This window comes from Nannobrachium achirus (assembly GCF_963921795.1).
Source record: "Nannobrachium achirus genome assembly, chromosome: 13".
Taxonomy (NCBI): domain Eukaryota; kingdom Metazoa; phylum Chordata; class Actinopteri; order Myctophiformes; family Myctophidae; genus Nannobrachium; species Nannobrachium achirus.
In genome coordinates, this window is record NC_137833.1 from 52,432,856 (window position 1) to 52,457,492 (window position 24,637).

General features: G+C 43.9%; 1 protein-coding gene across 1 annotated transcript in view; it reads left to right on the forward strand.

Moving 5' to 3' along the window:
* LOC308297029 (EGF-containing fibulin-like extracellular matrix protein 1) overlaps positions 1-24,637 on the forward strand; it is a gene marked incomplete at both ends in the record, with an annotated part of 69,197 nt that overhangs the window by 274 nt on the left and 44,286 nt on the right. The window contains 2 exons of the mRNA XM_080740409.1: positions 303-348; positions 623-871. Coding sequence (XP_080596535.1) covers positions 303-348; positions 623-871 — 295 coding nt within the window. The remainder of the gene's footprint in view (positions 1-302; positions 349-622; positions 872-24,637) is intronic.

The following is a 24,637-nucleotide window of genomic DNA, read 5'->3' on the forward strand; positions in this document are numbered from 1 at the left end:
TCTGTAACTCTGACAGTGTACAAATGGAACCAAATGAACCCGTTAGGGTTCATTTGGTTCCATTTGTACACTGTCAGAGTTATGGTGAGACCTTGAAATGTGAAAGTTTGAGAAACACTGTCCTATACAGTAAGGGAACAATTCACATCACAGGTTATGAAGGTGTAGACTTTTGGCACAAAACACTTTTGGTCTACTTTTGTGTGCGTTCTCAGTTCGAGGAGCTCAGCAGGATCCCTGATATTATATTGCTTCACGGACATCAACGTCGCAGTTTCATAATTTGAACGTTTGTTTTTCAGTGTACAGATGGATATGAGTATGACCCAGTGAGACAGCAGTGTCGAGGTAAGAACAATGGGGCTTTCTGTGTTGTCCTTGATGCATAATGCATAATGACTTTGATATTAGATATCTATAACACTTGTTTTCTGTTTTCCTTTGAGTCACAAGATCCCCCTCTTCTTTCCATTCCTTTCTTTCTTTCTTTCTTTCTTTCTTTCTTTCTTTCTTTCTTTCTTTCTTTCTTTCTTTCTTTTCTACCTTCCTTCCTTCCTCTGCACTTCTATTCTTCCTCCCTTCCCTTCCTTTTCTCATGGCGTTTCGGGCGTCATCATGTCAGACATTGACGAGTGTGTCATCGTGGACGATGCCTGCAAAGGGGGCATGAAGTGCATCAACCACTTCGGCGGGTACCTGTGCCTGCCCCAGAATGCCCAGATCTTCGTTGACCAGCAGGTGTCGGCGCCGGACCCCGTGCCTCCCATCGCCCCCGCCCAGCCCAGCCGGACGCCACGCCCCGGCCCTGGCGTCCCCAGGCCCATACGCTGCACGCCGGGGTTCACCGCCGATGAGCAGAACTACTGCAGAGGTAAGAGGAACATCCGCCGGGAGTAGGGCTGGGCAATCGATACATCAGGGTTCCCCAATTAGTTTTCCCCAAGGGCCGAATCATAGGGTACCGAGCCGAGGGCCACAACATTGCAGGGGGCGACAGTGGCGTTCCCGCTACTCCAGCGACAGTTCAGATATCGTCGTTGTCGGGTGAAAATCTTGTATGTCCAAAACCGTTTGTTTTGCATTTATCATTTTAAAAATGATTTAAACTAGTGAAAACAGATCTGCTGTTTTCACTACTTTTGTGCGACGGCCTTGTATGATGAAGCAGGGCTTTACTTTGCGAAAGAACATACAAATTTGGAGATACAAGGTTTCCACCCGACAACAACGATATACTAGTGTTGTTGCTGCTACCACCATTATTATTGGGGTTGGTGGGGGCCAGATAGTAGTCCCCCGCGGGCTGCAAATGGCCCGCGGGCCGCCTATTGGGGAACCCTGCGATACATGATCCAAACCCATATTTAGAACCAATAATACTGTGGTTCTCAACCTGTGGGGGTCCCCAAATTATTTTGGGGGGTCCCCAGATGATTAGCTTAACGTGAAACATTGTTTTCTCTCTCGACAGTAAACAAACCAACATAAAGTTTGAGTGTGTAGACTGTAGAGGGTATCTGCACAATTCTAAAGTGACAATTTGAGGACTTTTTAATACCTCTAAAATGACAAATTAAACATTGGTCAAATTGTCAAATACATAATTAGAGGCAGACATTGTGAAAATAGCCGATCTATATGCTCACGAGGCGTTGGGAGCATGTAGATCTGCTATTTTCACAATCGAACCGTGTTATACAAAATGTAATGCCTCAACTCTTAGTGCTTATGGGGTGGGGGGGGGGTCCCCCTGTTAAAACATGATTCTTTTTGGGGGTCGTCATGGCCTGAAAACAAAAGGTTGAGAACCGCTGCAATAATAGACCGCTTACACACCGTATGGTTGAATGGAGTGCCTCAAGGCTCTATGCTAGTGTATTTTCTGTTTTCTGCTATTGTGGAGGAAGCTCGCCAATCTGCTATTTTCAGCGAAAGCTTTCCCCACGATACGGATGCGGGGGTGTATGCGGTCAACCCAATGTTGTCGTTACGATTCCTCCCCACACACATTCCTGCGTTGTCACTGGCGCTGTCGGTGTATCCTACTGTCTCACCTGCCAGTGAGGAGCCCCCACCGGGAGGACATAGAGCTTTCTCGTTCTACTCCTCCCGCTCAACACTCCCCGCTGACAGGTGTCAACCCCAGCCATTAGGAATAGTATGTGCAATCAGGGGTGTCACACCAAATTCTGAAAAAGTCTTTGAATATTTCAAATTCTTCTAAGGTGTCAGTGGTGCTCACAATCTTTCATGTGAAGGACCACCAAATGATATGTATTTGGCCACGGACACACCGTGCCGCGCTGCAAGCTTGTAGATCTGCTATTTTTCAATAGCTAAAGTATAAAATAGTTAAGGCCCCTCCACCTTGGGCCCTAGTAACTCAGTCCCACTTTTCCCCCCCTTGTGACGCCCCTGTGTGCAATGACTATTATGTCGCACATAGATTCGTATATAAACCCACGACCTCTGCAGTGGTGGGCAGGCACTGACTTGACTGTAGGTTCATTGATTAATCAAGAAGCAGATTTCTGTTAAAATATATAATTGTTTTATTTCTTCACGCGCTCTGTAAAGTTTTGTAGTTTCACACGTTCTGTAAAGCTTTGTAGCGGAATAGATCCATTGGACTCGTAGCTACGACTCTACCTTCCCCCACGCTTCATCCAGGCCTCTATATAAAACCCTCGAACACTAGCATTAAAGCGCCTTTTTGAGCGGTGGTCACAACGCTCCTATACGTGGCCGTGTGTGTGGGTCTGTCTGTCTGTCTGTCTGTCTGTATGCGTGTCTGTCTGTATGGTGTATGTAGCCTGTATGTAGTACCTTTTGTGACCACACATGTTAAGGGAGGGGCGCTGTTGTTCAGGCCAGGCCAGGCCAGACACCCACTCACCCACACACACACACACACACACACACACACACACACACACACACACACACACACACACACACAATATATATATATTTGTTTTGCTGTTGCGCAGCCTCCACGACCACCGCTCAGTTCACACGGGTGTGATTTTTTCATGATGCGCCAACGCGCGCAGTTAATCTCACACCCAGCGCTGCAGCACGGCACTTTGTTTTTCCTGTAAACAGGGACTTGTTATGTAGTATTCACTTAATAATAATAAACCATGAAACGACCGTGAGCTCTGCCTAAGCAGCAGTCAACACGAGTTAAACCACGCACAGCTGCCAGGTGTGTTGAACGCCGCTCAGCTGCTTTTCTGTCCACATTTTGGACCACATTAACCCTGGCATCTCTGGTTTAGTAGCTCTGCCACAGGGGGGCGCTAACCAGAGGACCAGAGGGTCCTTTGTAATACAGGTACAAAGCAGTGTTGATGTTGACCGCAGATTTTGATTTAGTTTCAGGCGTGTTTTAGTCATCTGAAAAGTTTTATTCATTTTTATTTTGGCAGGCCTTGATGGCGTCGTATTGGCTAATTTTGCAGTTGGTTGTATGCTGAAAATGAACAGTGAACACGGGCACGGCACGGTGCGTTGTGAGCTGCTAGATTCAGAGCGCAACACCCGAGCGCAACAGTCTTTTTAGTTCTACTGGACCTCTTCTCTAGTCCCTCCCTAACATTTTTAGTTAGAAATTAATTAAAGGTGATACACCATGAAATTTCACTTTTCCTATTTTAAAACCTTTTTTTGGGGTCCCACTAGCACCTTCTATCCTCACAAAGTCCCATTTCTGACCGTTGTGTCTTTCTCTGGTTTTGAGAAGGTGAAGGTTAAAAGTGTCCCACGGGTTCTCAAAACAGGCTGTCCAGATTTGCTGCCGATTGTGACGTCATCTGCCGATTGTGACGTCATCACAAAAAAAAAAAAAATCAAAAAAAGATTTTTTTTTCAAAACTTTTTTTTTTTTTTTTTTTAATATATATTTTTTTCAAAAAGATTTTGTGGGGGGTGGCGCAGTTCAGGCCAAATGTGGTACTGCAGCTGAAATGCTCTGAGAGCCATTCAAAAATGAGAGAGGCTCTCTATTCAGGAGTGGTAATTTAGCCCCAAACCTTTTGAAAAACGTTTTTGGGACATAAACAATATGACATAAATACTTTTTAAATGCATGGTGTATCACCTTTAACACTGGTACAAAGAGAAGTCCAACTCGCTTCAGCCAGCAGAAGGTAGAAGGGCTCATTAGTGCTCAACAGGGACTAGACAACTTGATTCAGAGACAATCAATCAATCAACATTTATTAGTCACATACAATCGACTGGTCTGCACGTGTTTATTATTTTGCCGGGGTGACTGGCGTTCCAACTCGCGTCCTCCTCAGAGTCAAACGGAAACAATTGAGTGAAGGGTTCTGGTGATATCTTATAACAACCTGAAACACTCTAGAAGAGGGGTCTTCGACAGGGGGTCCGGGACCTCTGGGGGGTCCTCAGAGTTACTACAGGGGGTCCTCCAAATCTTTGAGTGATAGAAACTTTTTTCTCCTTTTTTTTATATTAACTTTTTCGCCGCCGTTGACAGTCCTCACCGTCATTGAAAGGGTTAATACCATGGCGCCGTTGACGGTGAGGACTGTGAATCTTACTGTATATACAGTAAAGATATTATTACTTACTTAATGTCGCTCCGGTCCCGCTCGCATCGGTAATGTCGGCGATTTGTTTACAACGCACGTTGGGCGTGCACGCGAAGTGAAGCTCCTCAATGTTAAGTCAATGGAGAGGCCCATAAAGAAACTTCATTTAAACAAAATAGCCATTTTGAGACATTTTGCAGCAGATCTAAATGTAAACAAGGCACAAGGCAGGGCGCAGCCATCTTCATCTTCTTGTCGCACACTGTCATGTGACTAGATGACGTAATCGTTGCCGTCAAGTGATAATCCAAAAAAACAAAAACAACCCCCTTCCGGCCCTTCAAAATAATAGCGGCGGCCGACGGAGGAAACGACGTGGCGCCGAGGCACCAAGCAACCTTCAGATTAAGAGGCAGTAGATGTGTTAACCACTTGAACCCTAGTGTCCATATTCTGAGAACTTTAGCCAAAAATAGCAGATCTACAAGCTGCGACAAGCTCTGAGCTTGTAGATCGGCTATTTTCGGCAAAGAGCTTTGGTGTAGAGGGGAAAAAGAGCAGACTAAGTACAGAGTGAAAGGTGAAGTTTATTAAGTATTGACAGTTCAAGTGGTTAAATATCTGAAAACACAAATTGACATGAATCCGAAATACACTGATGATTGTGCTGTCAAACAATAAAACTATATGGAATCTATGTACAGGTCCCTGCTATGTACTGTACAGGTCCCTGCTATGTACAGGTCCCTGCTATGTACAGGTCCCTGCTTCATCTCTCTCTCTCAACTAAGGGGTCCTTGGCCTGAAAACGTTGAAGACTCCTGCTCTAGAACCATGTGAAGTTCTCTGTTCTATTATAACCATAACTACAAAGGGGGAGGTATACACCATAAAACTCGTAATGGAAAGCATAAATAGTATGGCACTCAGGCTACCAAATTAGGTTCCGAGGACATTAACTGAAACCGATAGCTGTAGCGCATGATGGAGATATGTTTTCATGTCGCGGCACCGCGCGGCTCCCTTGGTTCTTGTGGTTTTAAAAGAGCCATAATAACACATAGCATGATGGAGATATGTTTTCATGTCGCGGCACCGCGCGGCTCCCTTGGTTCTTGTGGTTTTAAAAGAGCCATAATAACACATAGCCATCATTCTGTTTGCTGTTCCCTGCAGCCTGACACTCTGTGTGTTTGTGGTAGCAGTACGGCTGTGTGGGGGCGTGTTCTTGTGGTCCGGAGAGCCTCCTTTGATCCTTTCAACAGGGGGAGTGGTTCAAAGATTCTCTCTCTCTCTCTCTCTCTCTCTCTCTCTCTCTCTCTCTCTCTCGCTATCACACATGTACAACGCATGCATGCACGCCAGTGGCGTCAGTTCAGCAAAAGCGAGGGTATGGCAAAGATGGGAGTCCTCATGGAAAATAGCCATTACATTTTGGATAACACGACTCTATTGTGAAAATAGACGATCTACATGATCACAACGCCTGGCACTGCGACTTTTGTCAGTTTTTTTACACAGGTTTCTGCGGTTTCTTGGGCTGGATATGGCAGCCTGGAATGGTTTTTCAAGTGCAGCTAAACTTAGCATGTTAGTAAACGTGCCACAATTAACAATAATGCATTGCACCTGCGCAGCTGACCTGCGGAACCTGGGAATATACCATTCTGTCAAGCTGGGAAGAATACAAGTGTGGAGAATATAATCATAATACCTTGTTAAAGTGACCATTATGTAAAATGTTGCATTTGTAGTTATTTTACTGTAATTTAACAACATAATAACCAGCGCAGATAGACAAAGAGACATTCATGGATTTATATTTTATTTTCCCCCCTGGACCCAGGGTATGGCAGCTGCATACCCCTGCCATACCCAATTGACACCCCTGATGCACGCTCGCTTGCACGCACACGCGCGCACACACACACACAAGTGCAAATCTTTTGTTGCTTTGTGCCAGATGTTCCTTGGAGAAGCTCTGTGCCCATGTGTATCCCGTGCAGGTTTCTGTTGCCGTCCATTAAGCGGAAACCTTGTATGTCCAAAAAAAAACTTCCTTTTTTCATTATTATTTTAAAGCGGTAGGGGAAGAAAGGTCTGCTGCTTTTGTGTGGCACTCTCTAATGATGAAGTGAAGGTTAATTGTTGAGGTCGGCTATTTTCGATGCTTTATTTCTACACAGAGAGGGCAATTCTTTCAACATAAGATACTGCATTCAAGTTCAGGAGAGTTTGGACAAGGCAATTCTCTTGAATGCTGCCTTCAGGTATGGCATGGAAAGAGGGCATTTGCATTTCTTTCACCATAGTAAAAGCTGCATTCATGGACTGGAGAGGGCACTTTTTACAGACGGGTAAAAGGGCAGGGGCTCAAGCCCCCTTTGATGTCTATGTGTGCACAAGCCTGGAGATAGGGGATGGCAAACAACGTTTTGCATGAGCGCCTGAAGAGGTCGGAAGGACAAACGTATGTCGTCTCTGTCGAGTGGAAACCTCATAATTATGTCCTAAACGGTTACTTTTCAATATTCAAATTCAAAAGCAGCGGATCTACATGCTTGAAATGCTTGTAGATCTGCTACCTTTGATTGCTTTTGCGTGGCGCCCCAACAACAGCCATATTTACAACAGTGGTTCTGAAACCCTTTTGTCTCAGGTCCAGTGGTGTAAAGTAAATTTACTTAAGTACAAATTTGAGGTATTTGTACTTTACTTGAGTATTTCCAATTTCCAATACTTTTACTTCTACTCCACTACATCTCAGATTCACATATTGTACTTTTACTCAAAATGTAATGCCTCAACTCTTAGTGCTCGTCAGCGTGGGACTGGGGGGTCCCCAGTTAAACTATGATTATTTTGGGGGTTGCGGCCTGAAAAGGTTGAGTTCCACTGCTTTATAGAACCCTATGTTTATGTCATTATTATGTTACATAAATATGTAAATCTTTCCCCCTAAGATACAGTTTAGGAAAACTTGAGAGAATATCCGTTTCCATTAGGCCAGATTGAAAATAACTTTATTTTAACTTTATTGAAAATATATACTAATTACGTTTAACCACTTCAACCCCAGCATCCCTATTCTGGGGGGAACATTCGCCAACAATAGCAGATATACAAGCTTATAGATCTGCTATTTTTGACAAAGAGATTTGGTCCAGATGGGAAAAAAATATAGAGCATTACGGTTGAAGTGATTAAACGTGATATTGATCAATTCCAAATTATTTTGCGGCACCCCTGGACGGCAAGGCCTGTCACAATTATTACATAATCGTCTAATCACTATTATTTGAGGTAATCACAATTATTTTGCATAATTGTAATCCTTTCCATTTTGAGAAATGTTAATATAGTTCCAAACACTTTCAAAAAGTAGTGGAAATAGCAGATCTACAAGCTCACAACACATTGCGATGCGTTGTCACACGTCACACTTTTGCCCTACTCATATCTCCGCCACCATTGCCCCTATCCTTGCCAAACTTTGCACACACACTCCTTGGCTGCCAAACCACAACCCCTCATTTCTCACATGGCCCTCTTCTAGCGCCACCATGAGGCCGATTCTTCTACAGATTTTGCCCTAAAATCACATAAAGCGGTACACAGTGTCTCTAAAGTCATGTCATCAACATGGATCTGTCGCATTTCCCATATTCCCTCCTGATTGGCTACCATTGCCTTCTAAAGTTTGTGTATGCGACCTGACAGTCGCTTATCTCCCGATTAGGGAGTCTTACTGGTAGATTGGCTATTAACACTATAAATGTATAAAGAATAAAGTTATTCAATAGGTCAGTCATTCCTTTGTATATTTAGGTTATTTGTCACATCTCCCCTGTGCAACTTCAAAGCCAAACAGAAATAAATATTTTATTAATATGCTCCAGTGTTCAGCGGAAAAAGAAAAACACGATAAATCACACATATTTGTGTGACAATTAATCGTCACGTAAAATGACATAATCGTGTTTCGTGACAGCCCTCGCCACGGCGCCCACTCTGAGAAACCCCGATTCACGGCGATAAATGCACAGCAATGTAACGCAAGACATAATTACACCTCACTCCAGCATGTCATGCCCGGCGGCCACGCCAATTAGCATGGAACTCTAGCGGTGGTTTTGTAGCTAGCGCTGAGATTTTGTGGCCTCGGGGCGGCAGTGAAAGTAACACGTTTGATGGCACCCCCGGGGCTGAACTATGCGTAAGGTGCTTTATGTGTTGTTTCTGAATGGAGGAGACCCATGGCGCTTCTCTTTCCTCCAATTAGCTTTTATTAGAGTGTAAAACATGGCAGCATCTCAGCGCTAAGTAACCACATGAGCGCACGCTGGCATGCCAGCAACAAGTCGTCGTCGTCGGGTGAAAACCTTGTATGTCCAAAACCGTTGGTTTTGCATTTATCATTTAAAAAAAAAATATTTCAACTAGTGAAAACAGCCGATCTACAAGCACACAACGCCTCGCACCGCGAGGCGTTGTGTGCTTGTAGATCTGCTGTTTTCACTACTTTTGTGCGACGGCCTTGTATGATGAAGCAGGGCTTTACTTTGCGAAAGAACGTACAAATTTGAAACTTGGAGTTTCCACCCGACAACGACGAAGTGCTGTGGAAAGTAACTGAAGTACATTTATTCAAGTACTTGAGTGGGATTTTTGAGGTACTTTTGCTTTACTTTGAGCGTGTTTCCGTTTTTCAACACTTTCTACCTCTGCTCCACTAAACATCTCGGAGGCAAGTATTGTACTTTTTTACACTACACTATAATTATTTAAAAAGTTGAGTTACAAGTTACTTTATTGAGTTTATTAGTACGCAATAAACCAAATGAGCCCTGTTTTGTACATTGTCTGTTCAAAAAAAGCAGATCTCCAAGTCTGTACGTCTGTACTGGGGTGTGATGTGAGCTGGTAGAGCTTCTACTTTTACTTTTTGGTGCTCACTTTGCATGGTATCAAACGCGACAAACGTACAAATCTCCTTGTATGGGCCGTTCTGTCCATGACGTCATCTCCATACATGGAGATCCGTGCTCACACACATACATACACACACACACACACACACACACACACACACACACACACACACACACACACACACACACACACACACACACACACACACACACACACACACACACACACACACACATACATACATACATACATACATACATACAAAGCCAGACGGAGGAGTAGTTAGCACCATACTTCTTCCATCACTGCGGAACAGGCCTATAATACGTATTCCTCGGCTGGCATCGTGCGATTTCAACGTGTCGCCGTGCGGGCGTTAAAAACAAAGGTAGACTTGTTGTCAAGGCTACTTACGGTACTTTGGAATTAAGAGTTGTTTCAAATGTTTTAGCGTGATGGTGTGTCTTTGCGTTGGCATTTAAAACGTGGGTGTCTATTTCTGCCGGCACAGTGATATTATCTTTGTTTACAACACTCCCTACTTTCTCCCTCATTACCCCTCGCTTGATACAATGAGCCAATTGTTCTTGAAAAGGGGAATCGTCCTGTTTTCTCTCTCTCTCTCTCTCTCTCTCTCTCTCTCTCTCTCTCTCTCTCTCTCCCCCCCCCCCCCCCCCCCCCTCTCTCTCTCTCTCTCTCTCTCTCTCTCTCTCTCTGTGGCTCAGGCATGTGCACACATAGACATCAAAGGGGGCTTGAGCCCCTGCCCTTTTGTCCGCCTCTAAAAAGTGCCCTCTCCAGACCATGAATGCAGTTTTTACTATGGTGAAAGAAACGCAAATGCCCTCTTTCCATTCCATTCCATTCCTGAAGGCAGCATTCAAGAGAATTGCCTCGTCCAAATAAACTCTCCTGAACTTGAATGCAGCGTCTTATGTTGAAAGAATCGCCCTCTCTGTGTGGAAATCCATGCTGTTACGCCACATCTCCAGTATTGACTTAATTATGCCCTATCCCTAACCCTAACCCTAAACTTAACCTCTATGGAAGTGTTGCCACTCCGACAAAAATAAGTCAATGTCGGAATGGAGACATGTCGGAATGGAGACATGTCCCCAGTTCAGTGTGGTATCAATTACCGAAAATAGCCGACCTGCGACGCGTTGTGAGCTCGGAGGTCTGCTATTTTTAATATTTTCACCAAAAGGCCCTTTAAGAAATGTCAGCCCCTGCCTCTCTAACATTCTCTGCACGTCCCTGCACACAGGGATCTCCCATCATCATCCAGCCAGCGTTCAAAGCTTGTGGGGGGGGGGGGGGGGGACCTCAGTGTATCAAATAGTGCTTACCTCAGGCTCACTAGCTGCTAACTCACCACTCTGAGGAGGATGTCAGGGGTGGAGGGGGGCTGCAGAGTCAGGTAGACGTAGACTAGAGAGAGAGAGGAGAATGAAATGAAAGCGCTGACGCGGCATGAATCTAACCATAATAATACTAGCGAGAGGACGTCACGGTTTGGTTCGCGACCGGCTGGTACAGCTGTGGAGTCAGTCTGCTGACTGTAATGTAATGTGCAGTAGTCAGAGTGTTTCAGGCAAAAATCGTGCACTTTATGAAAGAAGCATGACATTTGGCACACAGTTAGAACATGCCATATGGAACATTTTTGGCTATAGGGGCATCGCAGATTTGTCTTGGGAAACTTGTGGGAGCCAATCAAAGTTGGGCTCTCATATACTTTACTATAGAGTAAAATAATACAACAAATAAATATGCTTTAAGTAGCATGTGAGGGGTCAAATTAGTTGTTTTTCGGAATTCTGAGTCCAATGCAAGCATTTGTTTTGCACGAAAAACATTCAAGAAACGTCCGCCACAAAACTGTGAAAAGTGATGACTCATCACTAAATCATAGTTTTATTGCCAAATTATGGGGTCAGTTTTTAGCTCAAGGAATGTTTTTCCTGCAAAACAAATGTTTGCATCGGATTCAGTATCCCGAAAAACACCTAGTTTGACCCCTCACATGCTACATAAAGCATATTTATTTTTTGTATTATTTTACTCTATAGTAAAGTCTATGAGAGCCAAACTTTGATTGGCTCCCACAAGTTTCCCATGACAAATCTGCGATGCCCCTATAGCCAAAAATGTTCCATATGGCATGTTCTAACAGTGTGCCAAATTGCATGCTTCTTTCATAAAGTGCACGATCCATCAAAATACTGCCCGAAACGCCTGGACTACAGTGGTTCTCAACCTTTTCAAGCCACGACCCCCCAAATGATCATATTTTAACTGGTGACCCCCCCTCCCTGACGAACACTTAACTCATTGAGTGCCAATCCCGAACTAGTTCGGCTTTATTAGCGTATCGCAGAGTGCCGATCCCGAACTAGTTCGGCTTTAAAAAATATATATATATATATATATATATATATTTTTTTTTTTTTTTTAATTTTTTTGAATTTTTTTTTTTTTTTTTTGGACCCCATCAAATCTAGTGAACATGATTTCAATCGCGATTTTGCATGTTCCACCCCCATACAACCCCATCTAACATACAGGGCAGCCATGTTTGTTTACATAACATGTAAAACATAATGGCGATTATCTCAAGAATGCCTGAACGGATTTCCAATCGGATTTTTTTGTTTGAAAGCTGTGAACAAACTGCACAAATCCACTCCAATGCAATCCAGGATTGCATTGGATTTTTTAGAGCTCATTCTTCTCTGTTTTTTCCCATGCATGAGGTGTGCAAGGTTTAATCATGGCTAAGTTGACGAAAATAAGGCTTCTAAAATGCTTGGTAGCCAATAGCTAACTTCAAGCTAACTTCATCCTCTTCCTGTACATGCACAAAGGAAAGTGTTCAGGCAAGTCATGGCTGCAGGGCTTCTGCATATACCAGCATATCTCTATGGGGATTTTCTATGGCCACTGGGCGCCCTCTAGTGGTGACTAGGGTGGCACTCAAAGAGTTAAGAGTTGAGGCTTTACAATGTTTCAGATTAAAGGAGTAGTTCACCCCCAAAATGACTTTTTTTCTATTGATTACTCACGCCATGTAGAGTTCAATAATATTTTTTGTTTTTTGTCACATTCCTAAGACAAAAATTTGATTAGAGTAAATTTACCCCCATTGATTCCGGATGGTGACCCGTTTCGAAACGGGTCACCATCCGGAACGAATGGGGGTACATTTATTGTTATCACATTTTTGTCTTAGGAATGCGACAAAAAACTCAAAATATTATTGAACTCTAGTCTCCATGGCGTGACTAATCAATAGAAAAAAGTCATTTTGGGGGTGAACTACTCCTTTAAGCCAATCATATGGGGACCCCCCTGGGCGTCCCGACCCACAGGTTGAGAACCACTGCTGTAATATACGTCACCCCCGCCACGCCGCCCCCAAGCTTCCTTGAAGGGGGTTCCAGGGGGTCCCCCCCCCCCCCCCCAAGCAGCTAAATGGGTGATATTTTTGAGATCTACAAGCTCACAAGCTTGTAGATGTGAGCGGAGGGGGTAGACCACCCCTCCGCTGCGAGGTGTTGTGAGCTTGTAGATCGGCTATTTTCGGCAAAGGGGTTTGGTGTAGAGGGGAAAAAGAACAGACTAGTACAGAGTGAAAGGTCAAGTTTATTCAAGTATTGACGGTTCAAGTGGTTAAATATCTGAAAACACAAATTGACATGAATCCAAAATACACTGATGATTGTGCTGTCAAGCAAAGAAACGTCATCTCTCTTCAAAACTAAGGGGTCCTTGCCCTGAAAACGTTGAAGACCCCTGGATTAGAGTATTGTTATAATGCGGCATACTTTTGCTTTCGTAAAAAGAAAACACGGCAGTGCATTAAGGTCCCTTCCGCTTTAAACTTGAACTTTAGCCTGAGCGTGTGTTACTGTGTTATCCTAGTGACACATCTGGGACAGGGAGTTTGTCACCCGTTCCTGAGCACACACACGCACGCACACACACACACACACACACACACACACACACACACACACACACACACACACACACACACACACACACACACACTTTGAACGTTTGCAGTGTGTGTGACAGCTTAATGATGATTTGCCTTTCCATGACCTCTTCTTCCCTCACCAAAAAATACACACGTCCGCGCGCGGCACACACACACACGCATACACACACGCGCATGCATGCTTGCGCACACGTTCCTATACTAAAGCCGGTTTACTGTACACTCTTGTGCAGGCATGTGCACACATATGACATCAAAGGGGCTTGAGCCCCTGCCCTTTTATCCCTCTGTAAAAAAAAAGTACCCTCTCCAGACCATGAATGCAGTTTTTACTATGGTGAAAGACATGCAAAATTCCCTGTTTCCATGCCATACCTGAAGGCAGCATTCAAGAGAATTGCCTTGTCTAAACTCTCCTGAACTTCATCTTTTGTTGAAAGAATTGCCCTCTCGGTCCCATCCTATTTTACAGTACACTTTAAGACAGATTAAGACAGAATAAGACAGAATAAAGCCATAATAAGAAATAATGTGTTGGTAATTAGAACCAATATTATTTTATTAGATAAAAACAAAGACAGAATAGCAGAAAGAGCGAATACATTCTCTGGCACACGCACCTGCCGCGGAAACTGCAGCGGCAGGTACCGCCGCACGACCGGCAGTCGCACTGCACCGCCGGCGATAGGACCAGCGGCCTCCGCACGGACCAGCAGTTCGACCGGCAGTCCCGGCAGTAGGACCGGCGGCCCGCCGCACGGAACGGTAGGTAGGACCGGCATCGCGGTAACTGCCGCGGCAGCCACCACCGCATGGCCCGCATGGACCAGCAGTTCGACTGGCAGTCCCGGCAGTAGGACCGGCGGCCGCCGCACGGAACAGATAGGTAGGACCGGCATCGCAGTAACTGCCGCGGCAGCCACCACCGCATGGCCCGGCCGCCGGTCCTACTGCGGCATGTGCCGGTGCCAGAGAATGTATTCGCTCTTTCTGCTATTCTGTCTTTGTTTCCTGAACGAGAAAACGAAGGGTTAACTGTACGTGCAGCTGCCTGCCCTCTGAATGACCCTAGTCCATACTTCACCCCGTAGCTCAGAGAGAGAGAGAGAGAGAGAGAGAGAGAAAATGGCACGAGCTGGTTGCATCGATTTCCATTCTACTCTGAAACATAAAAAGGGCTTTATCTATGAATGAGGTGAAAAGAACGCCAGGGAAGCAGAGATCTGATTGTTTTCACGGCGACACTTTACCGCGATGGTCGGCCGCGGTTTGGATTTTAGTTTCGCGAGCGTTTGTAAACAAATGGATCTTTTTCCTCAATCGTCAGCGGACACCCACGTGCACACGCACAAAGCTTCCGAGGCTCTTCAAAATAAAGCGTGAGTGAACGACGGCGGCAGCAGCAACAGCTAGAAATGTTATAAACCTGAGCATCCCATGTGTTAAAGTGTACTGTAAAATAGGATGGGACCGCCCTCTCTGTGTAGAAATCCATGCCATACACATCCAGTATTGCCTTTTCTATGCTTAGTTTAGTGTGGTATCAAGTACTGAAAATAGCCGACCTCCAAGCTCACGTCGCAACGCGGCGCGGCGTGACGCGTTGTGAGCTTGGATCTCTGCTATTTCAATATTTACACCAAAAGGCCCTTTTAGACATTTCAGCCCCCGCCTCTCTAACATTCTCTGCACGTCCCTGTTCCTATACTAAGCCCATTTAGGCCTAGAATTATTGAATGCTTTAACCAGTGAAAAATAGCAGATATACAAGCTCACAGCGCGGCACCGAGTGCCGCACTGCGAGCTTGTAGATCTGCTATTTTTGAAAAAGTCGTGAAAATGTGTGCAAATCTTTGAATATATCTATTTTCAAAGCAAACGTTTGTAACTCACATTTTGCTTCTGGGTGGTCCCTGGAACTAAATAATTTAAGATGCGGGTCCGTGGCCAAATAAATATAATTTTGGGGGTCCTTCACATGAAAAGGTTTGAGAACCACTGACATATAGTAGTCTCTCAAGAACAGACTAACTGAGCACCAGTTAAGTGAAAAGGACCATTTCTTTGACGAAGGCTGGCCAGATTGCTGACATAGAAACATAGGGTTTTTCAAAAATCTTAGAAGGATTCAAAAGACACTTATAGAATCGGGTCAAAATTCAAATTTTCACGATTTATCAAAAATAGCAGATCTACAAGCTCGCAGCGCGGCACTCGGTGCCGCGCTGTGAGCTTGTATATCTGCTATTTTTCAATAGTTAAAGCATAAAATAATGATACACAATAATGTGTACCCGTTCTAAATGGGCTAAAGCCCGGTTAACTGTACACACTTGTGGTTGCTGTGGAGCGTATGAAGTGAGGCGTGCTCTTACTGTACAAGGTGTGTGTTGTACGCGTTGGCTCTGCCCGGTCTCTGCCGCGTGTTTTCAAGCTGATGTCATAATTTTCTCCCACACATGAGGCTCGTTCATCAAATAACCAATCAATCATTTTAGAGAGGCAGGAGAGAGAAAAAAAATGGAAAGTGGATATTTTATGACGCTGTTTTTTTGGAGTGGTTTTGGAGTACACCCTCACCTTTGTAAAAAAGCTTAGTGTAACTGCTCAGCTCGGGGACTTAGGACGTCCGCCGTTGGCCAAGCACAATGAATCATCCCTCTGTGGGGGGGGGGGGGGGGGGGGGGGCTGCTTGTTATTTTCATAACGCAAGAGTTAAGACCGGGGTTTTACATGTTTTAAAGGAGTAGTTCACCCCCAAATGACTTTTTTTTCCTATTGATTACTCATGGAGACTTGAGTTCAATAATATTTGTTTGTATTTGTCACATTCCTTAACACATTCAGTGCCACCTTTTCACCACTAGAGGGCGCCCAATGGCCATAGAATCTCTCATAGACAAGCGTTGTATATGCACAAGCCGTGCGCAGCCATGACGCGCCTGAACACTTTCCTTTGTGTCATGAACAGGGACAGGATGAAGTTAGCTTGAAGTTAGCTATTGGCTACCAAGCATTTTAGAAGCCCTATTTTCGGCGATTTAGCCATGATTAAACCTTGCACACCTCATGGATATGCATGGAACAGAGAAAATGAGCTCTAAAGATCCTGGATTGCATTGGAGTGAATGGTAAATATCGGCGGCACGACGCTCTCGCGGGCCGTGTAAACAGATGACGGCCGGCGGCCCGGCTCAAAAAAAAAAAAAAAAAAAAAAAGCCGAACTAGTTCGGGATCGGCACCCTGATAAGGTCCAAATAAAGCCGAACTAGTTCGGGATTGGCACAGTAAGAGTTAAGACAAAAATATTATTAAAGTAAATGTACCCCCATTGATTCTGGATGGGGACCCAAATGCATTTGGCCGGAATCAATGGGGGTACAATTATTGTAATCAAATTATTGTCTTAGGAATGTGACGACAACAAAAAATATTATTGAACTCAAGTCTCCATGGCAAGAGTAATCAATAGAAATAAAGTAATTTGGCGTGAACTAACTTTTTGGGCTTCAGTACCTCCTTTTCCTGATATAACATATAAATGGATAAAGCGGCTAAAGTGATTGTGATGCTACATTAGCTACTTTTGCTGGGGTTCAGGTGACCCACCCTGCTTTGGGAACCAATGGCTCAAAACCCTTAAAAAAAACAATAAGCAGGGTTCCCACGGTCATGAAATTCCTGGAAATATTTTGAAATTAGAAAAATATTTTTCCAGTACTGGAAAAGTTTTGGAATTTATCAAGGGTCCTGGAAGGTCCTGGAAAAAATAGCTATGCATTGTCTTTGGTTATTGATTTTGTTAATAACTCTGAAATGACAAATTAAACATTGGCCAAATTGTCAAATATTAGAGGCAGAAATTGTGAAAATAGCAGATCTACATGCTCACGCTGTTGTGAGATCGTCTATTTTCACAATAAAAATGTGTTATACAAAATTCCTCAACTGTTAGTGCTTGTCAGGGTGCCGGGTCCCCAGTTAAAATATGATTATTTCGGGGGTCACGGCCTGAAAAGGTTGAGAACCACTGGCATACACTGCCTGTCTTTGGGCATTGCGCATAGGAGCAAGTGACTCGTTATTGAGCTGAATTATTGTTATATAGTCCTGGAAATTGGGTTAAATATTCTGGAAAAGTTTTGGAAAAGTTTTGGAAATGAATTGGTAAAAATGTGTGGGAACCCATAACATTACTGTTGACCGGAGTTGCCCAGGGATCTATCCTCGGCCCCCTTCTGTTTTCGCTCTATCCACCTGTTTCCGCGAGACTTTACTGTAGCATTAATTGCGGGACACTTCCAGTTAACAGCAGACAGACATAGCAGATGCAACCATTGTGAGCTTGTAGATCACACTCCACTGCGACACCGGAAATGCCGCTCGCCTTCTGCGCAATGAATGCACGATGGGATGTTGGAAAGTTGTGGATACGCTAAAAACACTCTTCGATTAAAAAACGATTTCTGATCTGCAAGCGCACCGGCCCATCATAGTGTGAATGCACTGTGAGCTTCTAGGTCTGCAATCTTCACTGAACGTTCGCGCCCAGGATAGGGACGCTACAGGGGTTTGTGTGGCCATAAGTCCTGGGTTTGCATAAGTTTAAGCTTCGGTCACAAGTAAAAACTTTCCTTGAGTATTTCCGATTTCCAATGCTTTTACTTCTACTCCACTACATCTCAGATCCAAACATTGTACTTTTACTCCACAAGTTCACAACATGTATTTGAAAACTTTAGTAACTAGATACTAGGGCATTCACGAATAGTGATTTTTAGTATTCGAATTATGCAACCTCAAAGTATTCGAAATAGTCGAATATTCGACAGGACCGGCCAAACTGTCAAATATTAAGTAAACAAGAGGCAAACATTGTGAAAATAGCGAGGCGTTGTGAGCATGTAGTTTCACAATATTTATCTGTGGAACCGAGTCACATTAATACCTACAATTCCAAGTGCTTGTCAGGGTGGGGGTCCCCAGTTCAAATATGTTTATTTTGGGGGTCACGGCCTAAAAAGGTTTGAGAAGCCCTGGTATAGAGCATTAACAAATTCATCCACCAGGGGCATTGACAACTCATTCTTATGACTTCCTATCTAGCCAAGTTGTATAAACTATATATTTTTTAAAGATAAAAATAAAAATAAATAAAAAATAAGCGAATATTCGACTTCGGTGAACAACGTCGAATAGTGACTTTGATATTCGAATATTCTAATATTTGGTGAATGCCCTACTAGATACTTTGTAGATTTTGATTATTGTTAGAAAGCATACATGAGGGGGCACGGTGGCGCAGTGGTTAGCGCTTCGCCTCACAGCTAGAAGGTCCTGGGTTCGATTCCCGCCGGGGGACGCTGTGGGCACTGGCGGCGTGTTCCTCCTCCGCGTCATCAGCGCCCACACCCTAGGTGGGGTTGGCGATAGGGCCTTTCTGTGTGGAGTTTGCATGTTCTCCCCGTGTCTCCTAGGGTTGATACCCTCACAAAAACATGCACGTAATCCTGGTCTCAATAATGCCTCCCCCTGGCCAGCCGGGGCGCCTGATGGAGGGGAAAGGAACTGGTTGGAATAACGTGTTCCTTCCACGCGCTACGTCCAAACCAGGGAAAATCTCCACTGTCAGGTGAAAAGAAGCAACTTGGACTCCTCATGCATAGAAGGAAGCATGAGGTCAGTCCGTTGCCTCCCCAGGTTGGCAGAGGGAGAGCAGAGCCCAGGATTACATAGGCAATTGGCACTGGGTGAAAAAATGGGTTACAAAATGGTGGGATAAAAATTATGAAAAAAAAAAAAAGAAAGCATACATGAAAAATGTGAGTACCTTTTTGCACCACTCAGGGATTGACACTAAGGCTTGCTCACCTGCCCCCGGCAGGTAAATAAAACTTGGGGTAGGTGAAGTTTGCTTTCAGGTTGCCCGACCGGGCAAGTGCTCATTTGAGAGGGGACGCAACCGTCTATAAACACAACACCAGATATGTCTAAACACCTGAACGTGGCCAGCCTGCTCTGTCTTCTGTCTGTGGAATGTAAAATAAGAGCACTGTTTACTTATAATGTGCTGTTTTTACTGTTAAAAATGTAAAATAACAAGTGTGAAATTATAGACATTCAATCATAGCTATGTAGCACCGGCGCCTAACTCTGTCCCCACTAGGGGGAGCACAAATCCTGGAATCTTTTTTATTTATTTTTTTTGCGCCGCGAAGCGGCGCCGCGAAAATCGGTTATTTGCGGTTATAAAGTCGTTTATTAAGTCATTTTCGGGTGTCTTTGGGGCTTCAGGGGAGGACCTGGATATGTTGCTTGGTGCGCACCTTTTTTTTAATAGGCTCTGACATGACCAAATAAATAGAACACTAGGTCTATGCAAGCCTTTCAGAGCTGCACATTAAATAGTTATCCTATTCAACAGTGCCATTTTTAAAAGCAATGATGAATAGATGGAGAACTATGGCAGATTGTATCAAGATATGCTGCACAGTGCACACCTCGTAGTTGCTCATGCAAGACAATATAAATAATAGCCTAGTAAAGAGAAAAGACGCCGGCGATGGCCGATCTCGTCTTTTGCACCTGATAACTGCACAGCAAGCGTTTTATTGGAGCTACAAGCTCTGCTCCCACAACGTGAAAGCCTTGTGATGCGACATAAACCAGCATGAGAGAGACAGACAGAGAGACAGATGAAATGCTCTACTCACATAATACTGTATGCTGCTACGGAGATTCCGAGAGGTTAATGTGCCGTATTTCCAAAGTGTGTTCTTGTTTAAGTCACTGCATGGTTTAAATATCCTATCGTAAATATGAACTGTGGCTATAATATATTGTTTTTAATCCACGTGGGTCCGTGTTTACTTAGTTACACTAGAGTTTCGAGTGTCATGGCAGCTGGGTTAAGACGGACTTCCTCTAAAATCGGATTTCAAAATAAGAGAAATTAGAGACACTTGTAATGATTAGTCAACACACTACTTTTATTTTTAGGTCTACTTAAAGGACGTACGTGTTAACGTGCAGTAAGTGACGCCAGAGCTAGGGTTTGACGCCAAATAAATTATTAAATAAGAACGCAAAAGCACTTCACGTTGTTTGATCGGCACGCAATATTCCTGCGGGGGGGGGGGGGGGCGGCAGATCTGGGGGAGCCGTTGCTCCCCTTGGCTCTATTGAATAGGCGCCAGTGCTATGTAGATATTTGGATTTGGAAGTATTGAGGTACAGTGTGACTTTTTCTTATCGCACAGCCCCAGAAAGTAAAGAAATATGTGTTAAACCGAGCTTTCATTAAAATCTTACCTATCATTTTATAATGGACAATTTACTTTTCGGGCAAGTGGGCATGACCTTTGGGCAGGTAGAACATGACCTGTACTTGCCCGACGGGCAAGTGCCTCTGAGACCTTAGTGTCAACCCCTGCCACTGGCAGAGAGAGGCTATGTGGGCTAACAGAATGTCCCCGGTTCACCTCCTGCCCGTGTCCCTGAGCAAGACCCGTATAGACAGACAGACCCCCGGCCCTAAGCGCTCCCTCACTGCTGTATTAATAGCACTGCTCCTAATAGCAGTGGTCAGGGGTGTCACAAAGTGGGGGGGAAGTGGGACTGAGCTACTAGGGCCCAAGGTGGAGGGGCCTTAATTATTTTATACTTTAGTTCAGGGGTCTTCAATAGGGGGTCCGGGACCCCTAGGGGGTCCTCAGAGTTACTACAGGGGGTCCTTCAAATCTTTGTGTGATAGAAACCTTTTTGAGAACTTTAGCCAAACATAGCAGATCTACAAGCTCACAACGCCTCACAGCACGAGGCGTTGTGAGCTTGTAGATCGGCTATTTTCGGCAAAGAGGTTTGGTGTAGAGGGAAAAAAAGAGCAGACTAAGTGCAGAGTGAAAGGTCAAGTTTATTAAGTATTGACGGTTCAAAAGGTTACATATCTTATAACACAAATTGACATGAATCCAAAATACACTGATGATTGTGCTGTCAAACGATGAAACTATATGGAATCTGGGGGTCCCTGCTTCATCTCTCTCTCAGCTAAGGGGTCCTTAGACTGAAAACCTTGAAGACCCTTGCTTTAACTATTGAAAAATAGCAGATATACAAGCTCACAGCGCGGCACTCGGTGCCGTGCTGCGAGCTTGAACGTAGATCTGCTATTTTTGAAAAGTCGTGAAAATGTTTGCAAATCTTTGAATATATGTATTTTTTGTAGCAAACATTTGTAACTCAAATTTTGCTTCTGGCGGGTCCCTGGAACTAAATATCTTTAGGTGGGGGGTCCGTGGCCAAATACATATCATTTTGGGGGTCCTTGACATGAAAGAGTTTGAGCCCCACTGACATAGAAACATGGGTTTTAAAAAAAATAAAAAAAAATAATATTCAAAGACAAATGTTCACGATTTTTCTGCGCTGTGAGCTTGTATATCTGCTATTTTTCAATAGTTAAAGCACAAAATGTGAGTGAATCCTTGTACCCAGGGCCCAGAATTTGCAGTAGTGAACATACTAGTAAAAGTATCAATACTGCACTCAGGAGGTAGTGAAGGTGGTTCAAATCCCGGCTCCTCCTGTCCACATGTCGAAGTGTCCTTGGGCAAGACACTGAACCCCACATTGCCTCCAATTCACCCTTTGTTAGCCTTCTGGTTAGTCCCTGACTGACCAACCAGCAGGCTGTATCTGCCTTGTCCCGCCCTGGTTCCTCCTTTTTTATGTTGAATTTGCTAAAACATAATCTTTGGAGAAATAAAAACATTTAAAAACATGCTGAGTCACTATACTGCCACTGAGCAGCTCCATTTTATTGAAACCAAGTTTGAAACGAGAATTGAACACACAGAATAACAATACGAAGCAAGTGAATTAAAATGGTAGTGGATGGAGTGTCCCACCGAGTGTCCCACCAAGACACAGCAACCAATGGGTGTGAAGAGGAGCGGGACAACGGGCAGGACTTGACAAAGGGTGAATTAGTCGGTCAGTGCTAGCCTGCTACCATTGGTGTGGGAAGTGAGGACGCTGCCACGCTGGTGTTGAATGTTCGCCGCTTCACTTCCCAATGTATGAATGAATGAACCATTGTAGAGCACTTGGAAAAGCACTATGAAAATGCGATCGATTATTTCTCTGTTGCAAGTAAAAGTCAGGAATTCAAAATGAGCAAAAGTACCGTACCAAAGTATTGGTACCAAAATACTTCAAGTACCAACATGGGACACATTGAGGTTGTAGATGGGCTATTTTCAAATGGCCCAAATCTATATAGAGTTGAAGTGGCTAATGTATGTTTTGTAATACTCCAAATCTACAAAATAACTAGTAACTCAAGTTTTCAAATACTTGTTGTGGAGTAAAAGTACAACCCCTGAGCCACTAAAATATGTTTGCCTAGATTTCAGAATAGCATGCCCAAAAACAGAAAAAAAAGGTGTTAATTTACAAAAGAAATATATAAAAAGCTAGGAGATGGAGATTAGAGATTCTGCCTGACAGCGACTAAACGTTTTTTAGGTTATAGAATTTGCCACTGTATTGGGAAATGAGTGCACACAAAGTACTGATATAGTAAATAAGTTTTAAAACAAATTGTATTGTACTGTACATGTTGCAACAATAATAGTGTGGTCGCAAAATCTGGAGGCACACCTGGGCTTGCCTCGCGGTACAGAGCGTTGTGCTACCCGCACGTGCGTGCGTGCGTGCGTGCGTGCGTGCGTGCGTGCGTGCGTGCGTGCGTGCGTGCGTGCGTGCGTGTGTGTGTGTGTGTGCCCTGTGTGTGACGGAGACAACATGCTGGGTACTTTTCCACACAGAATCCTTCAGTACAAGTAGTGATGGAAAACAGTCCTCAAATGTTTTGTAAAAGTATCAATGCTTTAAGAAATACTCTGTTACAAGTAAACAACTGGAATTCAACAATGACTTGAGTGAAAGTACAAAAGTATTGGTATAATTGGTATGAATGTGTTTAACGTAACAAAAGTAGAAAGTACTCATTATGCATTATGTCACATTTCGTGACGCAATGTGAACTTGTAATACGGCTATTTTCAAATGCCGAAATGTATAATAGGCAGCGGTGCCATGGCATTGGTCCGAAACCTCTTTGTTAATGTTCCGACAGCCCATTTGTCCGAATCTGTTAAGAATACTATGCCTAACCCTAACGCTAACCCTAACCTCAGTAACTTAACTAAATTCGGACTAATTGAGATGTAAGACTAATGAACCTTCGGACTTATGGGCAGTCCCCAAAGTGAAGTGGTTAATGTACGTTTTGTAATAGTAATCAAAATCTACAAAACAACTAGGTAATTCAAGTTTTCAGATAATTGTAGAGGAGTAAAAGCACCTCAAAATTGTACTTAAGTACAGTACTTGAGTAAATGTACTCAGTTACTTCACACCACCGAGTACAAAAGCAAATACATTTTTCCGTGCAGATGCAATGCACTGGGGAGGCATAACTCAGGAATGCCACAGTTGGTTGTTTTCTTTCCGTTTAGCTCCCATCCTTTGTGGCGGGAGGAATTACTCACCTCCTCCTTGACAGATAAGCAGCGTTGGATCGATCTGCTTTCTGCGGCAGGAATGCAAGTCGGCCGCGTAACCGCGTTGATTCCGTCGATTAACCCATTTAAGCACCGAGCTTGTAGATCTGCTATTTTTTTTAAAGTCGTGAAAATGTGCATGTGCAAATCTTTGAATATATGTATTTTTAAAGCGAACGTTTGTAACTCAAATTTGGCTTCTGGGTGGTCCCTGGAACTAGATATTTTGAGATGGGGGTCCGTGGCCAAATACATATCATTTTGGGGGTCCTTCACATGAAAAGGTTTGAGAACCACTGACATAGTAGTGTCTCAAGAACAGACTAACTGAGCTCCAATTAAGTGAAAAGGACCTTTTCTTTGACGATGGCTGGCCAGATTGCTTACATAGAAACATAGGGTTTTAAAAAAAAAAGGATTCAAAAGACACTTATAGAATCGGGTAAAAATTCTAATTTTCATGATTTTTCAAAAATAGCAGATCTACAAGCTTGCAGCGCGGCACTCGGTGCCGCGCTGTGAGCTTGTATATCTGCTATTTTTCAATAGTTAAAGCAGTCTTAATACCATGACG